The 18,450-nt window shown below is 50.1% G+C and overlaps 1 protein-coding gene across 1 annotated transcript in view; it reads right to left on the bottom strand.

Moving 5' to 3' along the window:
• Lrp1 (LDL receptor related protein 1) overlaps positions 1–14,252 on the bottom strand; it is a 91,424-nt gene extending 77,172 nt beyond the window's left edge. Inside the window, exons 1-3 of the mRNA XM_069987055.1 lie at positions 13,720–14,252; positions 4,456–4,578; positions 1,212–1,349 (exon numbers count right to left, since the gene is read on the bottom strand). Of these exons, the coding sequence (XP_069843156.1) occupies positions 1,212–1,349; positions 4,456–4,578; positions 13,720–13,783 (325 nt within the window). The 5' untranslated portion in view covers positions 13,784–14,252. The remainder of the gene's footprint in view (positions 1–1,211; positions 1,350–4,455; positions 4,579–13,719) is intronic.
• Positions 14,253–18,450: the final 4,198 nt, after the last annotated feature.

Raw genomic sequence — 18,450 nt, 5'->3', positions numbered from 1 at the left:
TATGTGTCGCGGAAAAGCTAGAAAAGGAATTTCTCATTTGGATATGGGGCAGGAAGACAGGGAGGAAGTCCAACTTCTGAAGTATCAGAGGAAGTTCAAAACCTAGAGTTTTAAGGTTACTTGCCATTTCTGAAACAAGACGGTCATAAGGAAGTAAGCTTGGGCATGCATCATCTGATAAGAAGGGGTGTGAGTGGCAGCTGCAGTCAGCCCCCAGGCCAACTTTCTGGATTCCACCCCAGGAGCTTTGTTATCGACCAAAGGAAAAGAGAAAAAAAAAATCTTCCACAAACTCCCTTGCTCCACACTCCCTGACTCACTGAAAGGATCCAGATGTGTCTCCTCTAACAGGCAGATGTTCTCTGACACGTGGATGACACAGAACACTGGCTCCACCCCTAGCAGTGCTCCTCTCCTTGCTCAAGGCCTCTCAAAAGCTGCCCAAAACCCCAGAAAGCAGAGAAAGGTCACTATTCCCTGACAGGCAAGTCTAAAGCTCTGTTTCTCCATATGTTGTAAATTTCTCACAGACTGATCATACAGTGATCGGACTCCCTGGCCCACTGGAATCTAGGAGGGAAGACTACAGAGCTGGTAACCTGAGCCACAGGTGAGAAGTCTAACATCACAGTAATGTTCCTTCTTTAGACTGGATAGCTTTTCCATCAAGCACGTGGGAAGTACAGCTTTATCAGGAAGAACCAAAGCAGCTCCTGGGTCCCTTTAAGACCTGCCATTCCTGAGGAATGATTTCTAGAATATTGAGACAGATTGTACCCCAAGCTCCAAATCCCTGACCCCTGCTCCAGGCACAGCATCTCTGTCCTTCGGTGTTGATACTCAGGAAAACTTCTTGAAAAATGAGAAAGTCTTTTGAAGAAAGGTTTCCACTATTAAAAACAAAAAGCATAAAAACATTCATCTCTCATTTAGTGGATGAGAAACTAGGAGAAAAATGACTTGTCCAAGTATTCAACCAGAAGGAAGTGCCCAGCCATGGTCCCTGGCAAAGGCCCACAGGGCTGTTTGATCAGCCTTTAAGCCTACAGGCCAACCAACTTCATCTGCATCTGATGGCAAGTCTTTGCAGAGGAATAGAGCATGCCTCCATCCACATTCAGATGCAAGGATGGCAGACCTCCCATCTCAGGTGCTAGGCTGGGAGTTCATACATCCACCTGGGCAGGAGAGAATACAATTCTGTTCCTTACCTCGGCAGTGGGCTCCCTCGTCTGAGCCATCCATACAGTCCTGGACCCCGTTGCAGAGGCGGGACATAGGAACACATAGCTCAGTGCCCAGACAATTATGTTCATTTGGCTGGCACCGCTGGGTCTTGCTCTGTGGACCTGAGGGCAGACAAAATGGCTGGCATGACAATGCTGACCAGGATGGTGTCTGGCCAGCTGTTTATTGAGGATAGGTAAGGGTGAGCATAAATTGAGACTAGAGTTTCCAACAACTGTATATTTTAGATCTCAAGAGGCCTAGTTAGGCCCTTCCACTATTCCATTTCCTCCACCATCCAATTTCTTCTATCATTCCCAACAGTAGCTACTCATCTGGGAGCAGTCATGTGCAAGGAAAAAGTAGGCTTCAACAAAGGGTCCATTCCCTAAATGTTCCGTGCCTATGGATCCCAATATCCAACATTCTACACTCAGGAGAAAGGCAGAGGTCAGAGATGAAAGGTTTTCAATAGCAGAGTGGGAGAGTGCATGTCAAGAGAGGTTATGTCAAAGAAAAAGAACACCTCGTTCCCAGTACTCCCAGGACGTGGAGCTTGGGGATGAGTGGCACCAAACTTTCTAGAAATGCACTGACTTATACATAGCACCAGCCACGTGTAGCTATTGAGTATGGAAGCATGACTAGTTCAAACTGTACACATAAATACATACTGGATTTTAAAGACAATACAAAAAGTTGAAAGATGGCTAATAATTTTTGACAGTGTCTTTCTCTGTAACCCAGGCTTATCTACAAGTAACTTTATAGCTCAGCCTGGCCTCACACTTACAATTCTCCTGTTTCAGCCTCCCAAGTATTGGGATTACAGGCATGTGCCACCACATCTTTTTCTTTTCCTCTATGTGTGTGTGTGTGTGTGTGTGTGTGTGTGTGTGTGTGTGTGTGTGTGTGTGTGAACTAAGGGCTTGAACTCTGTCCCTAAGCATTTTTGCTCAAGGCTAGCACTCTACCACTTGAGCCACAGTTCCACATCCAGCGTCTTCTTATTATTATTATTATTTTTTTAGTAGTTTATGGAGATAAAGAGTCTCACAGACTCTACCACTTGAGCCACAGCTCCACTTCCAGGGTCTTCTTCTTATTATTATTTTTTTTGAGTAGATAATTGGAGATAAAGAGTCTCACAGACTTTCCCTGCCCTAGATGGCTTCAAACAGTGACCCTCAGATCTCAGCCTCCTCAGTAGCTAGGATTACAGGTGTGAGCCACTGGAGTCCAGTTTTTGTTTTGTCTTTAAATTCTTTTTAACCTTTTTTAATGTGGCTACTGGAAAATTTTGAAACTGCATATGTGGCTTATAATATATTCCTGCTGGATAGCGCTATTTATTCAACCTTCCAATCCAGAGCAGAGGCCTGAAGGAAAGACTTGGGAAGGGTCAAAAGTTGTGGCCAACTAGTGATGTCCTTATTCTATAATTGCCAGAAGGAAAAGGAGCTGGCAAGATCATTACTGTTGGCCTCAGCCAGGCAGAATGTGAGAAAGTGAGCTTATGTTATGCAGATTCACTGGGGCTCTGCATGCAGTGGGAAGTTGGTAGTTGTATGTAGCAAGGATGCTATATATGTGCACTGTCCCTTAGCCTTTTCAATCAAAGCTAGTGCTCTACTGCTTGGGCCACAGCTCCACTTATGGCTTTTTGTTAGTGAACTGGAGATAAGAGTCTCATGGAGGGCTGGGAAGGTGGCTCAGTGGTAGAGTGCTTGCCTTGCATGCCTGAGGCCCTGGGTTTGATTCCTCAGCATCACATAAGCAAAAAGAAAAAAGCCGGAAGTGGCGCTGTGGCTCAAGTGGTAGAGCGCTAGCCTTGAGCTGAAGAGCTGAGGGACAGTGCCCAGGCCAGAGTTCAGGCCCCAGAACCAGACCCCCCCCCAAAAAAAAAAAAGTCTCATGGAGACTCATCAGCCTGAGCTGATTTCAAATTGTGATTCTCAGTTCTCAGCCTCATGAGTAGTTAGGATTATAGACATGTGCCACTGGTGCCTGCCTCCATGCTTTTTTATGTATGAATGCAGGTTTTTATATGCTTCTGCCATTGCACATATGTAGGCATTTTAGTGTTTGAGAGCATCCACGTGGGCTATGGCAAACCTGTCTGTGCCTTCCTCTCAGAGGAGATGGTCAGTGGGAGGCAGGTAAGTCTGTGGGTGACCATTACTGGTCCAAGAGTTCATATGAGTGTAAACAGTATGAGGATGCTTACAAGATGAAGGCTGCACCGAATTGAAAAAAGGATGGACAACAAGTGCCAGGTATGGCTCCTTTACACAACTCTTTTACTCCCAACAAACTCAGAGGGCAAAGGTGGTATGACATACAAAGACTCCAGGCTCAATCCTCGGGTCCCCACCCCTCCCAGGCAGTGTCGGGGTGACACAGAACGAACTAGTGGAGCCCTTTCTGTCCTAAAGTTACCCTTGATAATTATGGGTGGGGGCATGGGAAAGATACAGAATGGGATAGGAGCAGCACAAAGCCCAGGAGAGAGGGTAGAGACAGGCTTAGGAAGGCTCACTGACACCCTGGCCAGGATCAGCCAAGCTGGGGAGATGCTGAAGGTACAGACCCCAATACTCTTGACACCTGCCCAGGACTCTGGGGTCCTGCCACCAGCCCCTACTCCCCACCCCCAATTGGCAACCCTGCCAATGAAGGCTGGGTGGGGACCTTTCCCCCAGTTTAAACAGCTGCCTCTGATTACACCACTTATTGGGGGCAGGGGAAGGCGGGGGTGGCGGGAAGCGCACAGGGGTGTGGCTTCTGGTACAGAGACTGAGCAAGAGCTGTGCCCTTTGGCCTGGGAGCCCAAGAACATAAGGGTACCTGGCAGGACCTAAAGGCCATTCATGAAAGGCTAGGAAAACTCTGGAAAACTCAAAGCTGGAAAGAAGAGGAAAGAGTCAGAAAGAAAGGGCAACTGGGCTCTCTCTTTCTGGCAAATACTACAGCCCAGGAGACACCAAACTTATCAGGTGTGGCGATGTAGTAATTAATGGAGTCAGATGCCATTTCCATGCACACTAGGCACCATGCTGGGTACCTTGAAGAGAGAGGAGAGGGAAAATTTAGCTGTGTCACGGACAAACAAAGTCAGAGTGCAAGGTCCATGCCAGGATGGAGAGCAGCCGTCCTCATCCCAAACATCTGCCAAGGGAAAGGGAGAAGCTGAGAGTTTGGAGAGAAGGATCCCAAGAAGATACTTACAGATTTCAGGGGCCTCATCAGAGCCATCTGGACAGTCCCTCTCACCATCACACCGCCAGCCCTTTGAGATACAGGTGATTTGGTCTCTGCAGGCAAACTGCTTAGGGCTGCAAGTCTTAGGGGCTAGGAAAGAAATGGAGAGTGTATGTGAGGGAAGGAGGCCAACTAAGGTCCTAAAACTCCCTAGGACTCCATCACCAGCATCATCCCCGTGTGGTCCAGACTCTATATGCCTATAGCTCAACTGTGTTGTTTTCTGACACTGTGTACCTATAGAAGGGGAGGAGAAGGATCCAAGAGGGCTTTGCTGTGCTCTCCAAGTCCTTCAGGTTGTCTGTCTCCCTTCAGGGTCAAAACTCTGAGACTTGGGGCTGGGAAGGTGGCTCAGTGGTAGAGCGCTTGCCTTGCATGCATGAGGCCCTCAGCACCACATAAGCAAAAAGAAAAAAGCCGGAAGTGGCACTGTGGCTCAAGTGGTAGAGCACTAGTGTTGAGCTGAAGAGCTGAGGGACAGCGCCCAGGCCCAGAGTTCAGGCCCATGACCGGATCCAAAAAAAACAAAAAAACTCTGAGACTTGGTATTCCTCTGGCTCTAGTAGCAGCTCATAATTAGTCATCTTTCCTTCCTTCCTTCCCTTTTTCATCCCTTCCTTCCTCCCTCCTTCCTCTCCTTGCCTTCCTTCCCTCCCCTTCTTTTCTTCCTTCCTTCTTTCCTTCCTTCATTCCTTTCTCTCTCTTGCAGGAGCACTTTTTCTCTATTAGCAGATATCAGTTGGACATGGGAGGGGTGTTCATTGTGACATTCCCACATAAGTATACAATGTATTACAATCCATCTCACTCCCCTCTACCACTCTCCCTTACTCCCTTCCCCATTTGCTAAAGGAGCGTCAACAAGTTTCATTGTTCTATTTTCATACATGAAAACAAAGTTCTTTCACCCTATTTTATCATCATTCATCCGCCATAACTGGCCTTTTCTAATCTCTTGGTTTCTTTGTCCTCTAGGATATCCCTGATCCCTTGACCTATCACCCCAGCCACCTCCAACCCCCAACCACCAGCCCCTACATGGGAACCATGGGAAATACCCTTGGAACATAGTATAGCTCAGAGTGGTATCTGTATGGGACAGCAAACAAGGCCCAGCATGGAGCCCAGCTCCCACCTTCATTCTCTAAAGACAGACTGCCTTGTTGGTTAGGCCTCAGGGGGACTTTCATTAGACATCCTCAGATAAGAGGCACCTAAAGATTGCTCAGGATGACAGAGTCAGCGACCGGCAAGGGTATTGGTTAGCCTGGCCCTAGGAGCTAGTTTCAGCTCACAGAGGAAGAAACTGGGCCAGACTTGCCAGGGGTCACATAGCTGACAGCCCAGTTCAGCTGACTGTATGGACTCTTTTGTGTGTGTGTATGCTGATACTGGGGCTTGAACTCCAGGCCTGGGTGCTGTCCCTGAGCTGTTTTTGCTCAAGTCCATGTCTTTTGCACTGGCACACATTGAAGGCTAGCTCCACACTAGCGTCAGGATACCAAAGAAGGTATCCCCTCCACTCCTCAGAAGCCACAGTCCCCTGGGAAGACAGATGTACACAGCCAACTTGACAAGAAAGAGACAGAAGGGTATGGAAGTGTGTCTGCAAAGGGAGGGAGTCTGATGGGGCCACTAGGAGATATCCTCTCTCCCTAACCCCCATCTCTGGCAGAGAGGACTGCACTCAGGCCCCTGGCCAGAACCAGAGCCCAGTTCAGGAAACACATCAAGGATGGCCTGGCCAGACCCCCCCTGGAGTCCCCCTCTCTCCCCCCATCCCTGAGCCTGGAATAAAGGCCCCTTGAGGAGGTGGATAATGCTGAGTTCATTGCCCCACTGGGCCAGCTGTGAGGTCTTCCCGGGGAAACAGCCCGCCAGCCTAGTTAGCATGCTGAAGGACAAGCACTTCCCCTGGCCAGCCAGGCCGGCTGAGAGGGGAGAGGGAAGCTGCAATGGGGCTCAGAGGCAGATGGGATGTTTGGAGCCCCAAAATGGACCCCCATGCCACTCCCCCCAGGCCCAATGACAACAATTCTTCCCTCCCCCTCCCCCACCTGGGCTGAGTCCAGGCCTCAACTCCTTCCCAGGGCAGAACTCCCAACCAGGGCTTGAGGTCAGTGGCTGGTCATCCTAACCTTGCCTCTACTCCATGTCTCAATCATGGACCCCCCCTCCTTTGGCCCTCACATAGTCTCCCCTACTGTCCCCCACCCCCATTTTTGGCCTGAACTCGACAGAGGAAACAGCAGCTGGCAAACTCGGAAAGCTGGAATGAGAGAGATTCACAAACCAGATGTGCTCTTGCAGAGGGAAGGCAGTGGGGGATGGGGACGGGTGAAAGAAACTCGAGGGCTCAGCCTGGGTCCCATAGAAGCATCTCCTCTGTCCCATGGGCAGAAGGAGTGTTGGGGGAGCACATCTCCTAAGGAGAGTTAGGACGGCACAAGGATGGAGAGAAATAAGTGAAAAAACTTCCTTCCTGTCAATCATGGTAGAGAAAGCCACTAAGTCTCCAGTGAAAAGGCTGAGGCCTGTCTTTGATTTCCTTCAAGGGGAAAGGGGAGGAAAGAAATGCATAACCTACTTGGGGCAGTCTCCACAGCTGAGGGAAGCTTCCTTGGAGTTGGGGGAGGGCTGGGGGAGGGAGACAGGGGAGGAAATGTATAATCTGCTTAGTGGCCAACCCTGATGCCCTTTAGCCTTCTGTATCAGAATCTAGCACCTAGGAAACCCATGGCCTGCAGTTTAAATGGGGAGATTATCATTAACTCTAAGTTCAAACATCACTACTGGCTATCCCCTACTTCTTGAGGGGAGGGCTTCCTAATCATGGGTGCTGACACTCTATATCGTGGTTACTGTGTGCCAGCCACAGATCTGAAATGTAGGGACCCGTTCACTCATTTAGATCCTCACAAAGTGGGTGTCCTGCAACACCCAACTTACAGATGAGGACACTGAGGGATTCTTAGTAACTAAGTAGGTGAAACCTGCCTAGAAGGAAGACACCAGGAGGACTCTGGGTGTGTGGCCTTAGGAGTGGGGAGAATGATTGTAAAAAGTGACCTTCAGAGTCTCTGAGAGAATAGGTGGGCACTGAGGAGACAGATTGGGACAAGAATGGGATAGAAGAAGGCTGAGGTAGGAGGGAGAAGGAGGAGAGAACTAGAGAGAGAGGAGAGTGAGTGAGTTGCAAAAGGAACACCAGGACACAGGGGCCGTCTGTTCTCAGCTTTGCCTAGAGATGAATGTGACCGCCATGCTAACTTGGCCAACACCCTGTCTCCCCCGCTTCCCCGCCACCCCCCCCCCCACAGCTTCAACCCAGGCACCCAGCCCAGCCATGGCCCCTAGGGCCACCAAGCTGGAGCCAGGGCAGGAGGTGTGGGGTTGGGTGTGTGTCCAGACACAACACAGACCCCACTGCCCTTCTCGAGCCTTGGCTGTCATTCCCTGTCCCACTCTGGGACTTTGGGGTGGGGTGAGGATGGGAAGTGAGAATGCCTGGCCAGAGAAGAGAGGGAGACAGGAAAGCCTGAGCCTGGAAGAAAATCCTCTCCGAAGGAAGAGGGCCCCCATCCTTCTATATCCCTGGGGAGCCACAGACAGTACTTTCTAAAGGACAAGGAGACTGGAAGTAGGACTACCAGAAAGAGACCCTGGGGCACTTTTTAAGAGTGGGACACAGCAGAGGGAGAGATAGGTTCCCAGTATGAGATAGACAGGGACATTTTCTAAAGGAAGCTACATGGTATCTCTAAGGGAGCAGAGAAGCTGGGTGTGTCCCTGGGCTGGGGGGGGGGGGCGCGGGCATGCAGAGCCTGCAAGAGTCTGAGCTTTTAAACATATGGGGGTGGAGCAGCGAGGGCCTCGCAGATCCAAATGGAGAGCTTTTCCCTGAATTTTATGTATTTTGGGTGTTACCCGGTGGCTCCTTCCCGAAGCTCAGTGAGGCTCAGACACATTTTTGTCATTCCTGAGTCTGGGCCTCTGCTTTGCGGCCTGGACAGATGGACAGATGGGGTGGCTTAGACCACCAGGGGCGGAGAAGGGTCTCTCCTTCCATCCTGAGTCAATATTGACTCAGCAGGACATTAGGCTGACCTGTGACCTCTCCCTATCATCTTTTCCTTTCCCCAGAAATAAAATCCAGAATGCTCGAATGCCTGAAAAGGTTAGCATATCTTTCACCAGACTGAGACTATTACAAGTCCTTTCTCCCTACCTTCCCCGGCAGCTCCAACATAGCCTATGCTCATCAGAAGTAAAAACTCTCAGTTTTGGGTCTATTCCCCACGTTTTTCTCCAATCCTCTTCCTTCTCAATTCCATCAGAAGGAAGCCCGACCAGAAGTCTAACCTCCTGCGTTCCTTCTGAAATAACGGCTTTTCTCCTATGTAGCACACATTAAGTTTCTTTCTTCCAGGAACACCCTCTCTAAACCCCATTCCCAGAAGTAGTGAAGAGGGGAAGGAGAAGAGCTTAGAGGAAAGGAGAGGGGGAAGTTTACTGCCAAATTGGACAGTCTAGGATTGGCCAGACAGAGAAAGAATAACTCTAGAACTGAGGTAAAGGCTAAAGGACCACCACACACACACACACACACACACACACACACACACACACACACACACACACACACACACACACACACACACACACACACACACACACACACACACACACACACACACACACACACGGATACTGGGAGACCTGGATGCATGTGAATGGACACAGTGACAGAAGACAGAGTCAGTTACAAAGCATGGGCAAATAAAAAGGATCAACCATGAGGCCAACAGACAGAATCTGGAAAGCTAAGAGCACACACCAATGACAGACAGAGGAAAGCAGGCAGGCAAATTAGACAGGAAGGAGGCTCAGCCCAGCCCAGAGATTGCCAAGATGGTGACACAGTTGTCCTGGGAAGAACCCAGAGAATGACTACCCTGCTGAAATGCAGAGTGGGGTGGGGGCAACACCTATCCGTAGGGAGACAAAAATCCCAGAACTAGCAGTATCTGACCCAAGAAGACCCAGAAGAGGGACCACTGCCTCCCACAGAGATGTGGTTGGGGGGAGCATAGGGCTGCAGCCAGCTCTTATCTCTCTGCAGGGAGCAATAGAGACAACGGGACTCTCCTTCTCCAGTACCCCTCACCTCCTTCTCTGCAAGGTTTTACACTAGAGCTGGAGGCCACGGCACCGGAAATACTCCAGAGCCAACTGCTTCCTTCTCCAAACAATGCAGGATCCTGCTAACCAGGCTGAAATCTGGGACAGAACACAGGGGGCGGGTCCAGGTTCCCTGGCACTAACACAGAATCACCAAATCAGGGACCCTTGTACAATCCCACTCAACAGCACCAGATTCCAAAGAGAAAGACCTTCCATCCAGAGGACAGAGCATCTTAAGGATGGGGAGGACCTTGAAAAGAGAACACTTGTGTTGGGGGAGGGGGAATGGATAAGTTTAGAGTTCAGGGCTTTCATCTACAAAGAAAGAAGAGAGGCTTGAGGAACGGCTTCCCAAAGGTAAGAAGGAGGTTCTTACCCAAGCGACTCCCACTTGTAATCCTAGCTACTTAGGAAGCTGAGATCTGTGGATTATGGATTCAAGTCAGCTGAGTCTAACAGACACTTATCTCCATATTAACCAACAAAAAACCAGGAGAGGGATTTAGCTCAAATGCTAGAGTGCTAGCTAGCCTACAGCAAAAAAGCTAAACAAGAGTGCAGGCTCTGAGTATAGACTCTAGGCTCTGAGTATAAGCACACAAAAAAAGACGGTCTCTTTTCAATTTGTTTTGGGCTTTGGGGGTGTTGGAGACCGAACCCAAGACCTTAAACAGACTAAGCATGTGGTATGCCACTGAGCTACACCCCAGCCCAAGAAAAAGTTTTGAAGACTGGGGGTGGGGGGTGTCTAGACAGGATTTGACTCTGGCCAAGACCCTGGGATTCATCCTTGGGAGGCCCAGTGTTGGGGAGAGGAAAGAGAAAAGGAGGAAGAAGGAGAAGAAGGAGATGGAGGAGGAGAGGAGAAGAGGAGGAGAAGGAGAAGAAGGAGATGGAGGAGGAGAGGAGAAGAGGAGGAGGAGAAGAAGAGGAGGAGAGAAAAAAGAGAAAATGAAGAACAAAATTGAAGTAATCCCCTAGATGACTTTCCTACACATCCCTGATTTGAACTAGAAAAGTAGAGAGCCTGGTGCTGGTGGCTCATGTCTATAATCTTAGCTATTCAGGAGGCTGAGATCTGAGGAACAAAGTTTGAAGTCAGCCTGGGCAGGAAAGTTGGTGAGACTCTTATCTCCAATGAACCACCAAAAAACTGGAGTAGAGCTGTGTCTCAAAGTGGTAGAGCACTAGCCTTGAGCACAAAAGCTCAGGGATACCACCCAGGCCCTGAGTCAAGCTCCAGGACTGGCACACGTGTGCGTGCATGCACACACACAGAGAGGGAGAGAGAGAGAGAGAGAAGGAGGGAAAGGGAGAGGAAGAGGGGAAGGAGAGAGAGATGTTTTGGGATTTGGGTCTGAGCAGTGAGAACAGAGTTTGGAACCTTCTTTCAGGGAGCCAGGAGGCTAACACCAGCTTTACAACCCACTTCATTTGTCTACCTTGCCTCCTCCTAACTGGTAATAGGCTGGTTCAAGGGGTGTGTACAGAAGGACAGTGAAAGGGAGAAGGTCAGTTTTCTTCTTTCCTGAGCCCTGCTTACAGTGCCTTTTCCACTACAAAATGTCCCCTTATCTCAACTAGGTCCTCAATGATCCCACTTCTCATTCCTTATCCTATCATGTCCATTCTTCCCAACAGCAAGTACACTCCATTTTCTCAGCTTTATGTTTGTTTTGTTTTTTGTTTTTGCTTATGTGGTGCTGAGGAATCGAACTCAGGGCCTCATGCATGCAAGGCAATCACTGAGCTACCTTCCCAGCCCCACACTCCATTTTCTCTAGTGCAGAAGTGATCATTCTTCCCCCAATGAAAGGGAATGTTGGGGTGGGGTAGGGAACAGTTCTAGGGGCAGAAGAGAAGGAAAAAGGGGAAAGGGGCACTGAGACTGCTTCCACAGGGAAAAGCAGCAAAGCTCTGAGAGCAGAAGGAAGGAAGGTTAAACACCAAGAGCACATGCACCGGGCCAGGAAGAAAATTATCTGTGGGCTCCAGGTAAGTGGGCAGGATAGGGAAAAACAGGTTGCCTCTGGATAGAGTTGAACTGATAATCCTCAAGCATTCTCCTTTCCTACACTCCTTCCCCTACCTAGTACATTCCCATTTCCAGGGGAGGACACAGGTGTATGTTTGGGGAAGGGATCCACTCCCTGGTGCTGTGGACAGAGTTTAGTCGGAAACAGGGATATGCAAGTGGTTTGGGTCGAGAAAGGCAAGGGAGAACATGTCCAGTCTCATCTAATCACCACCAACTAACCTGATCAGGAAGTTAGGACAGAAGCTCCCTGGAAATCCTGTTCCTGCCTGGCCTGGCGATCCCTACCTTGTTTGGATCCCTACCCTTGTTTCTACCTAACTTCTTCCACCCTCCTTCATGGAGCTTCTGGTGATTGAACATTCTCTCTCCCTCCCTCCCCTCCCCTTCTTCTTTTCCTCCTAGAAGTTGCTGCAGTCATCTCTGCCTCAGTTATCCTCTCTCATTCCAGGGCTGAGAACCAGAGGAAAAAACATAATGAGAGGAGGCAAAGGCAAAGGGTAGCTGCGTGGGCTGGTCTGCAGGATTTTCAGGGCAGAGCCTCTTTCCTCCTCTTGGGTAGATAATTGGGAGGTGGGGGGCCAGACAGACAGTCCCCAAGATGCCATGATTAAGGGCCACTGAATAAACTGTTTTTCTGGGCACAGCTGCTTCCTGATCCTCTGGCTCTCAACTGAAACAAGTTAGGGAGAGGGGAGGGGAATAGATAATCTGGTTTCAGAGAAAAACTTTCCCAATCCTGGCAAGATTTACAAGGGGCGGGGGGGGGGGTGATGGTATGAGGGCACTTCTTCCATGAGGAATGAGAATGTGAAGGTAATGGGAAGCAAGGAGATCCTACCCCCTCTTAAGTCAGAGACCCAGCCCAGGCCAACTCCATGACCCAACCTTAAAAGCTTGGGCAAAACTTGAACCAGTGACTCACAAATTAAGAGAGGAAAAAAAAAAAAAAAAAACAGCTGATAGAAAAAGGAGAGATGGGCACCCCATTTTCCCAAAAGGATATAGTTCTAGCCTAAGTCTAAATCTGCATTATAGAACATAGACATGAATGGAGTAGGGCTGGAGTTAAATGTATTTACCAAAAGAGTCAGGAACTGAGATGGTGGGGGGTGGGAATACCCATTACCCCCCCCATCCAACCTCCAACTCTCCTTCCAGTCCAAACTGTAATCAAGCCAGAAGTCAGGAGAAAGCTGTCTCCTCCCAGTCCCCTACCCCAGCATTCCAGGCCATTCTCCAGTCCCTTTCCCCAATGATGACATCTGACTTTTTTTTTTTCTTCATCTCAAAGCTCCCAGGAATCAAGAAGAGAAAGTCAAAGTCACATAGCATCACCAGCCCTGCTCTGTCCCCCAACAGGGACCTACCCAGGCCAGTGACAGAGGCCCTCAGAGGGGGAAGTGCCCACTTTGGAACCCAGGCTGGCAGCCCGGGATTCTGAACCCAGGCCTTCATGCCTGGGCTGCTGAGCCCATTCCACACCCAAGCAGGGGGCCCTTCCTCTCCCTACCCACAGCTTGTGGGCCTGCCTGCCCTCTGCCCAGCAGGGCACCCCTGACTGGTCGTCCCTTTCCAATCTTTAGAGGCCACTGCAAAAGGCCCTCCGCCCCCTTTTCGCAGCCGTACATCACAAATCTGGATTCCTTCACAATTCAGATGGGGGGGGGGTGGAGGATGTAGGAGAGGCAGAGGCCCTCCTCAACCAGAGACAGGCAGAGAAGGCCTCTCAATCCCAGATACAGAAAAAGGGGAGCACTCCTTTTTCTAGTCAGGCCTCTGGTCTTTGTCTGGGCTGGGGGCACCCCCGGAAACATAATTTACCCAGGGCCCCCAGCCTCCAAATCGGACACCATCCCCCCCCACCCCAAGTCGAGCCGCTGCTGTGTCAGCTGGACTGGGATAACAAAAGGCACCCCCTCCCGCGTCTCCCTTCCCCATCTGTACGCAGGAGTGGGGGCTGGGAAGGGGGTGCCCCCAGGGGTCCACAGGGGCCGCGGAATCTCACTCACCATCGATAGCCGCCGCGACCAGAGCTGAGAGCAGGGGCAGCAGCAGCAGCGGCGGGGTCAGCATGGTGTGGGCTGATGCAAGCAGCAGCCCCCTCCCCTCCGGTTCTGATACTTCACACCCTCGCCCCCCCCCCAATTGGGGGGTCCCCCTTTATCTTCCTCTCCCTCCCTCTTCTATTATTCTTTCCTTCACCAAAGCACTCCTCCAGGGGCGAGGGTGAAGAGGTACAGTTCCGAACCCGTTGGGGAGGGCCTGATGATGGAGGTGAGCCCCCCGCCCCTCAATCCGAACACTTCACCCCCGGCTTTACTCCTCGCTCCTCAATACCCCTCCCCGAGCGAAGCTCACAGCCCCATCTCGGAGCCGCCTCCGGCTGCAAAAATGCACAATTGGGAGGAGGCGGGGTGGGGGTTGGGGGGCGTGGACCGGGTGGGGGAGCCTTTGGAAGGGGCCTGCTGGAGCTCTGGGGGCTTCCCTCGTTTCCGCCTCCTCAGTGCACGGGCCTGGAGCTCCTACCGCTGTTCCCCGGACTGAAACGCCGCGGGTGGGGGGGGGGGGGAGTGCTGGTGGGGGGGGGGGAGAGGGAGGGGACTGGGAAAGGAGGGAGGGAGGGAAGGGGCGGGGAAAGAAAAAGGGAGGGGGGGCGTACAGCTACGCGGCAATCCTGTGAGTGCGCATGCGCGGGTTTGGCGCGCTGCCCTGGGGAGGGGGAGTCGCACCCGCCACGGGCTTTGGAGTTCTGGGGAGCGATCGGAGAGTGGGAGTCCCGGTGGGGGTGAAGGAGAGGCTCCTCCACCCCCTACTAGCCGATTCGAGGTCCGGGGCGCGGAGAGACCAGGCCTTTCTCCGCCGCGCGCTCGGGAAAGCCGAGGGGCCAAGGGTGGGATGGGGCGGTGGGTGCGGAGAGCGGAGCGCTCCTCTTTGAAACTCGGGGTCAGACTCTGAGGATTTCAGGCTCCCTTTAGGGGAGCCACCGGGAAGCCGACGACCTCTGGGCTGAGGCCTCTGATTTCCTTGGGGAACCCTTGACGGTGCCTCCCCGGGCCGGGCGTGGGGGCAGGGACAGCCCGCCCGCGGGGAAGGTACGGAAAGGCTGAGCTTTGATTTGGAGACTTTGTCAGCCGGGCACCGGGATTGGGGCCTGCGGCCGCGGGGGGCGGGGTGGGGCGGGCCCACGCGGCCCCCCGCGCCCTCCCCGGCTCTGGGTAAACAGGGACACCCGCGGGGACACGTTGGAGCCTGTCTGCCCGCCTAGGGCTCAGGGATGGAGCCCACCTTAGTACCCGCCCCGCCCTGCTCGCCTGGCACCGGGCGCAGGAGGGGCAGGGCCCTAGTTTGGAGGGAGGTGAGTCATCAAGCGGGTGGGGTTGAAAAAGGGCCACCCCCCCTTTCCTTTCTCCCCAAGAGGTCAGGCTCGTTTTTGTTGTTTTTGTTGTTTTTGTTTTGTTTTTATAGCTCCTGACTGGCCTCCAGGGTTTAGATTCCCAGCAATGGGGATTTGGACCCAGACGGAGGACTCCGGACCTCCTTTTCTAAGCCACTATTTGAAGCGGTGCCTCTCAATGTCGGACCTTTGTTCCCGGGCTCAATCCCAAAAGGGATGATACCTCTGGAGTCCTGACGGTCCCAGACGGTTCCCAGGGGCCCAGGAAGGTGCTTCTGTCCACTGCCCCCTTCTGGGCACCGTTTGGAGGCTGTAAGCCTAAGTGTCTCACTTTCTGGGTGTCTGGTCAGAGTTTGAGGAGCCCCGTAGGCGACATGCTCTGCCAAAACCCAGCGTTAGAGGTGAAGAGCTGTTGTACCAACCTTCTCCCTGTTAAGTTCTAGTTAGAAAGGTCCTGAGCCTCCACTCTAGTCATTCCCTGGCAGAAATGACAGTTTGCCCCACTTCTTCCTGGCTGTCTATGCACCGAGGGCCTTTAGTCTCTCAGGCTGGAGAGAGACTTTATGCGAAATTCACTCTTTCTTCCTGTATACCATCTTGCACCTGTGATCAAGGCCTGTCTTCACCCAAACCCCTAAGATATCTAAGGGTATCTTAGATATCCCCCATTTTCCCTGTCACAGGGTCTCTCCCAGCTGGGGTGGGATCCTATTTTTATCTGGCCTCTCTTATCTAATACTGCCAGTCCTAGGCAGGGTTTCACCAAATGTATTTAGTGGATGCCTACCACCTTCTTGCTACTACCCCCACCCCCAACATTGTGGTCTGAGTGAAATTCAGCTGAAGCTGACCTCAAGCAATTTTAACAGGAAAAGGATATCTGGGATGACCATATGTAGGCATAGAGGGCTGTGAAGGGTTCTCCCTCAGCTATCTTTCTTCTACAGGTATGTAACTACTTTCCCATGTCTTCCAGGGACCACTGCTCAAATTTCTCATTATTCATCCTCCCCAGATTCAGTGTTTTCTCTTTCTGTCCAGTTCTTTTAAGACCCTTCTACCATCCTCAAATGTTTAGGTTACAACAAAAAATAGTAGCTGGGCACCAGTGGTTCACTCCTGTAATCTAGCTATTCATGAGGCTGAGATCTGAGGATCGCAGTTCAAAGCCAGTCCAGGCAAGAAAGTCCATGAGACTCTTATCTCCAGTAAACCACCAGAAAACCAGAAATGGCACTGTGGCTCAGGTGGTAGAGTGCTAGCCTTGAGCTGAAGAGCTGAGGCCCAGGCCCAGAGTTCAAGTCCCATGACCAACAAAAAAAGAAAGAAAGAAAGAAAGAAAATGGAACAGTCTGGCTGGGAATGTGGCTTAGTTGTAGAATGCTTGCCTAGCATACATGAAGCCCGGGTTTGATTCCTCAATATCACATAAACAGAAAAAGCCAGAAGTGGCACTGTGGCTCAAGTGGTAGCCTTGAACACAGACAGGCTCAGGGGCAGTGCCCCAGCCCTGCGTTTAAGCCCCAGGACCAGCAAAAAAGGAAGGAAGGAAGGAAGGAAGGAAGGAAGGAAGGAAGGAAGGAAAGAAGGAAGGAAGGAAAGAAGGAAGGAAGGAAGAAAGGAACAGTCAAATTAGTTGAAATTGTTTTAGGAAAGGGGTAAAAGTTGGATAAGGAGACTGAGATCTTAAGATCAAAACCAGTCTAGGCAGACAAACCGAAGAGAGACTCTTGTCTTCAATTAACTAACAAAAAGTCAGAACTAGAGATGTAGTTTCAGTGATAGAGTACCAGTCAAGAGTGAAAAAGCTGAGCAAGAGTGAGAATCTTTGAGTTCAAGCCCCAGTACAGATACAAAAACAAAAACAAAACAAAACAAAAAAAAAACACAATATCCTTCGGAATATTGACAAGTTGAAAAGTAAACCTGCTTTCCACACACTCCCAATTTTTAGCTCCATCCTTAGAGTAACCATTATTAGCTTCAGGGGCTCCTTTCAGAGAGTTTTTTAAATGCTATACAAATATAAGTGAATCTCCTTTAAAACCACAAATGAGCTCATATAGTGTATATTATTCTGCAATTTGCTGTTCTCAATCAACTTTCCTTGATCCTATGTCCACATCCAGCTCACACTTCATATTGGTATTCCTCCTCTTCCTCCTCCTCCTTTTCTTTTATCTTAAAAAGCTACTTCCATCTTCAAATGCTTGGATTGGAATTATAACCAAAATAGTAGAAAATCATGGAGGAGCTTTCTGAGATTTATGATTAGGCTACCTAGGATTGTGACAGACTGCAAAGAAGTTGGTATGAAAAGAGGATGTCTTCAGCAAATGATTAAAACTGTCCCTCTTTCCTAAGGATAAAAGGGCCTGGGATGAGACATTAAGGTTACTCTGGGACTGATATCAGGCCATAGCCTGGCACCCCCTAGTGATCAGTTAGAGAAATGTAAGAAGCAGTACCCTCTGAAGGGTCTGATGGAAGGTGGGGAGAGGGAAAGGACAGTTATTGGGCAATTACCACATACTAGACCCATACAATTGACTTTGTCTGGAAAACACACTTAACTCTCATAGCCACATTGTGGCATGGCTGTTATTTCCAGTTTGTAGACCAGGAAATAAAGGCTCAGAATAATTAAGGAATCTGCCTCAAATAAAAAATGTGTCCAGATTTATGAGGCTCAGATTTCATTTACGTACTAAACATTTTTAGATATCTCATGTGAACCCAACACATTAATAGTCACTAGGGGCAAGAGATTGGAACATGGCCTCTGATTTCATGAAGTTTACAGGTTAGAAGGGTTGGTTAATCAAGGAACTGACAGTTATAACACAGTACCTTAATGTCTATGATAAAAGTATGCCAGAGGTTCATGGGAATCAAGAAAAGGTCAAGGGAGAGCAGGATAGATGATACTAGGCTAAATGTTACAGGAGAAGGAGATGATGAGCAATAAAAGAAAACAGGAAGAAATTCGGTTCTCAGCCCTAGTTTAAAAAAAAAAAAAAAAGAAAACAGGAAGAAAGAGTGTTTTAGGCTAAAGGACAGGCAAAGACATGTAAGCATGAGAAGCTTAAACTGAGAAATGGATACCATAAACTTGAGGCAGAAGATTCTTTGGGGGTGAAGTAGTGAATGAAGTATCAGGAAGACTAATTTAGCCACATTAGATATTTTTCCCCTTAGAAGTAGTGTGGAACCAGATGAGAGACAGTGATGAAATCCTTAGCACACCAAAACTATTGAGAAGAGAATTTTGAGACACTAGTAGGTAGGATCAAGTATACTGATTGATTTATCATCTTTACCTAGAGACAGTGACTGAGAAAGCTGG

The sequence above is a fragment of the Dipodomys merriami genome, unplaced genomic scaffold (assembly GCF_024711535.1).
Source record: "Dipodomys merriami isolate MVZ:Mamm:240054 unplaced genomic scaffold, mDipMer1.0.p SCAF_10, whole genome shotgun sequence".
Classification (NCBI taxonomy): Eukaryota; Metazoa; Chordata; class Mammalia; order Rodentia; family Heteromyidae; genus Dipodomys; species Dipodomys merriami.
The sequence above is the reverse complement of the archived record's forward strand: the minus strand, read 5'-3'. Positions and strand labels throughout refer to the sequence as shown.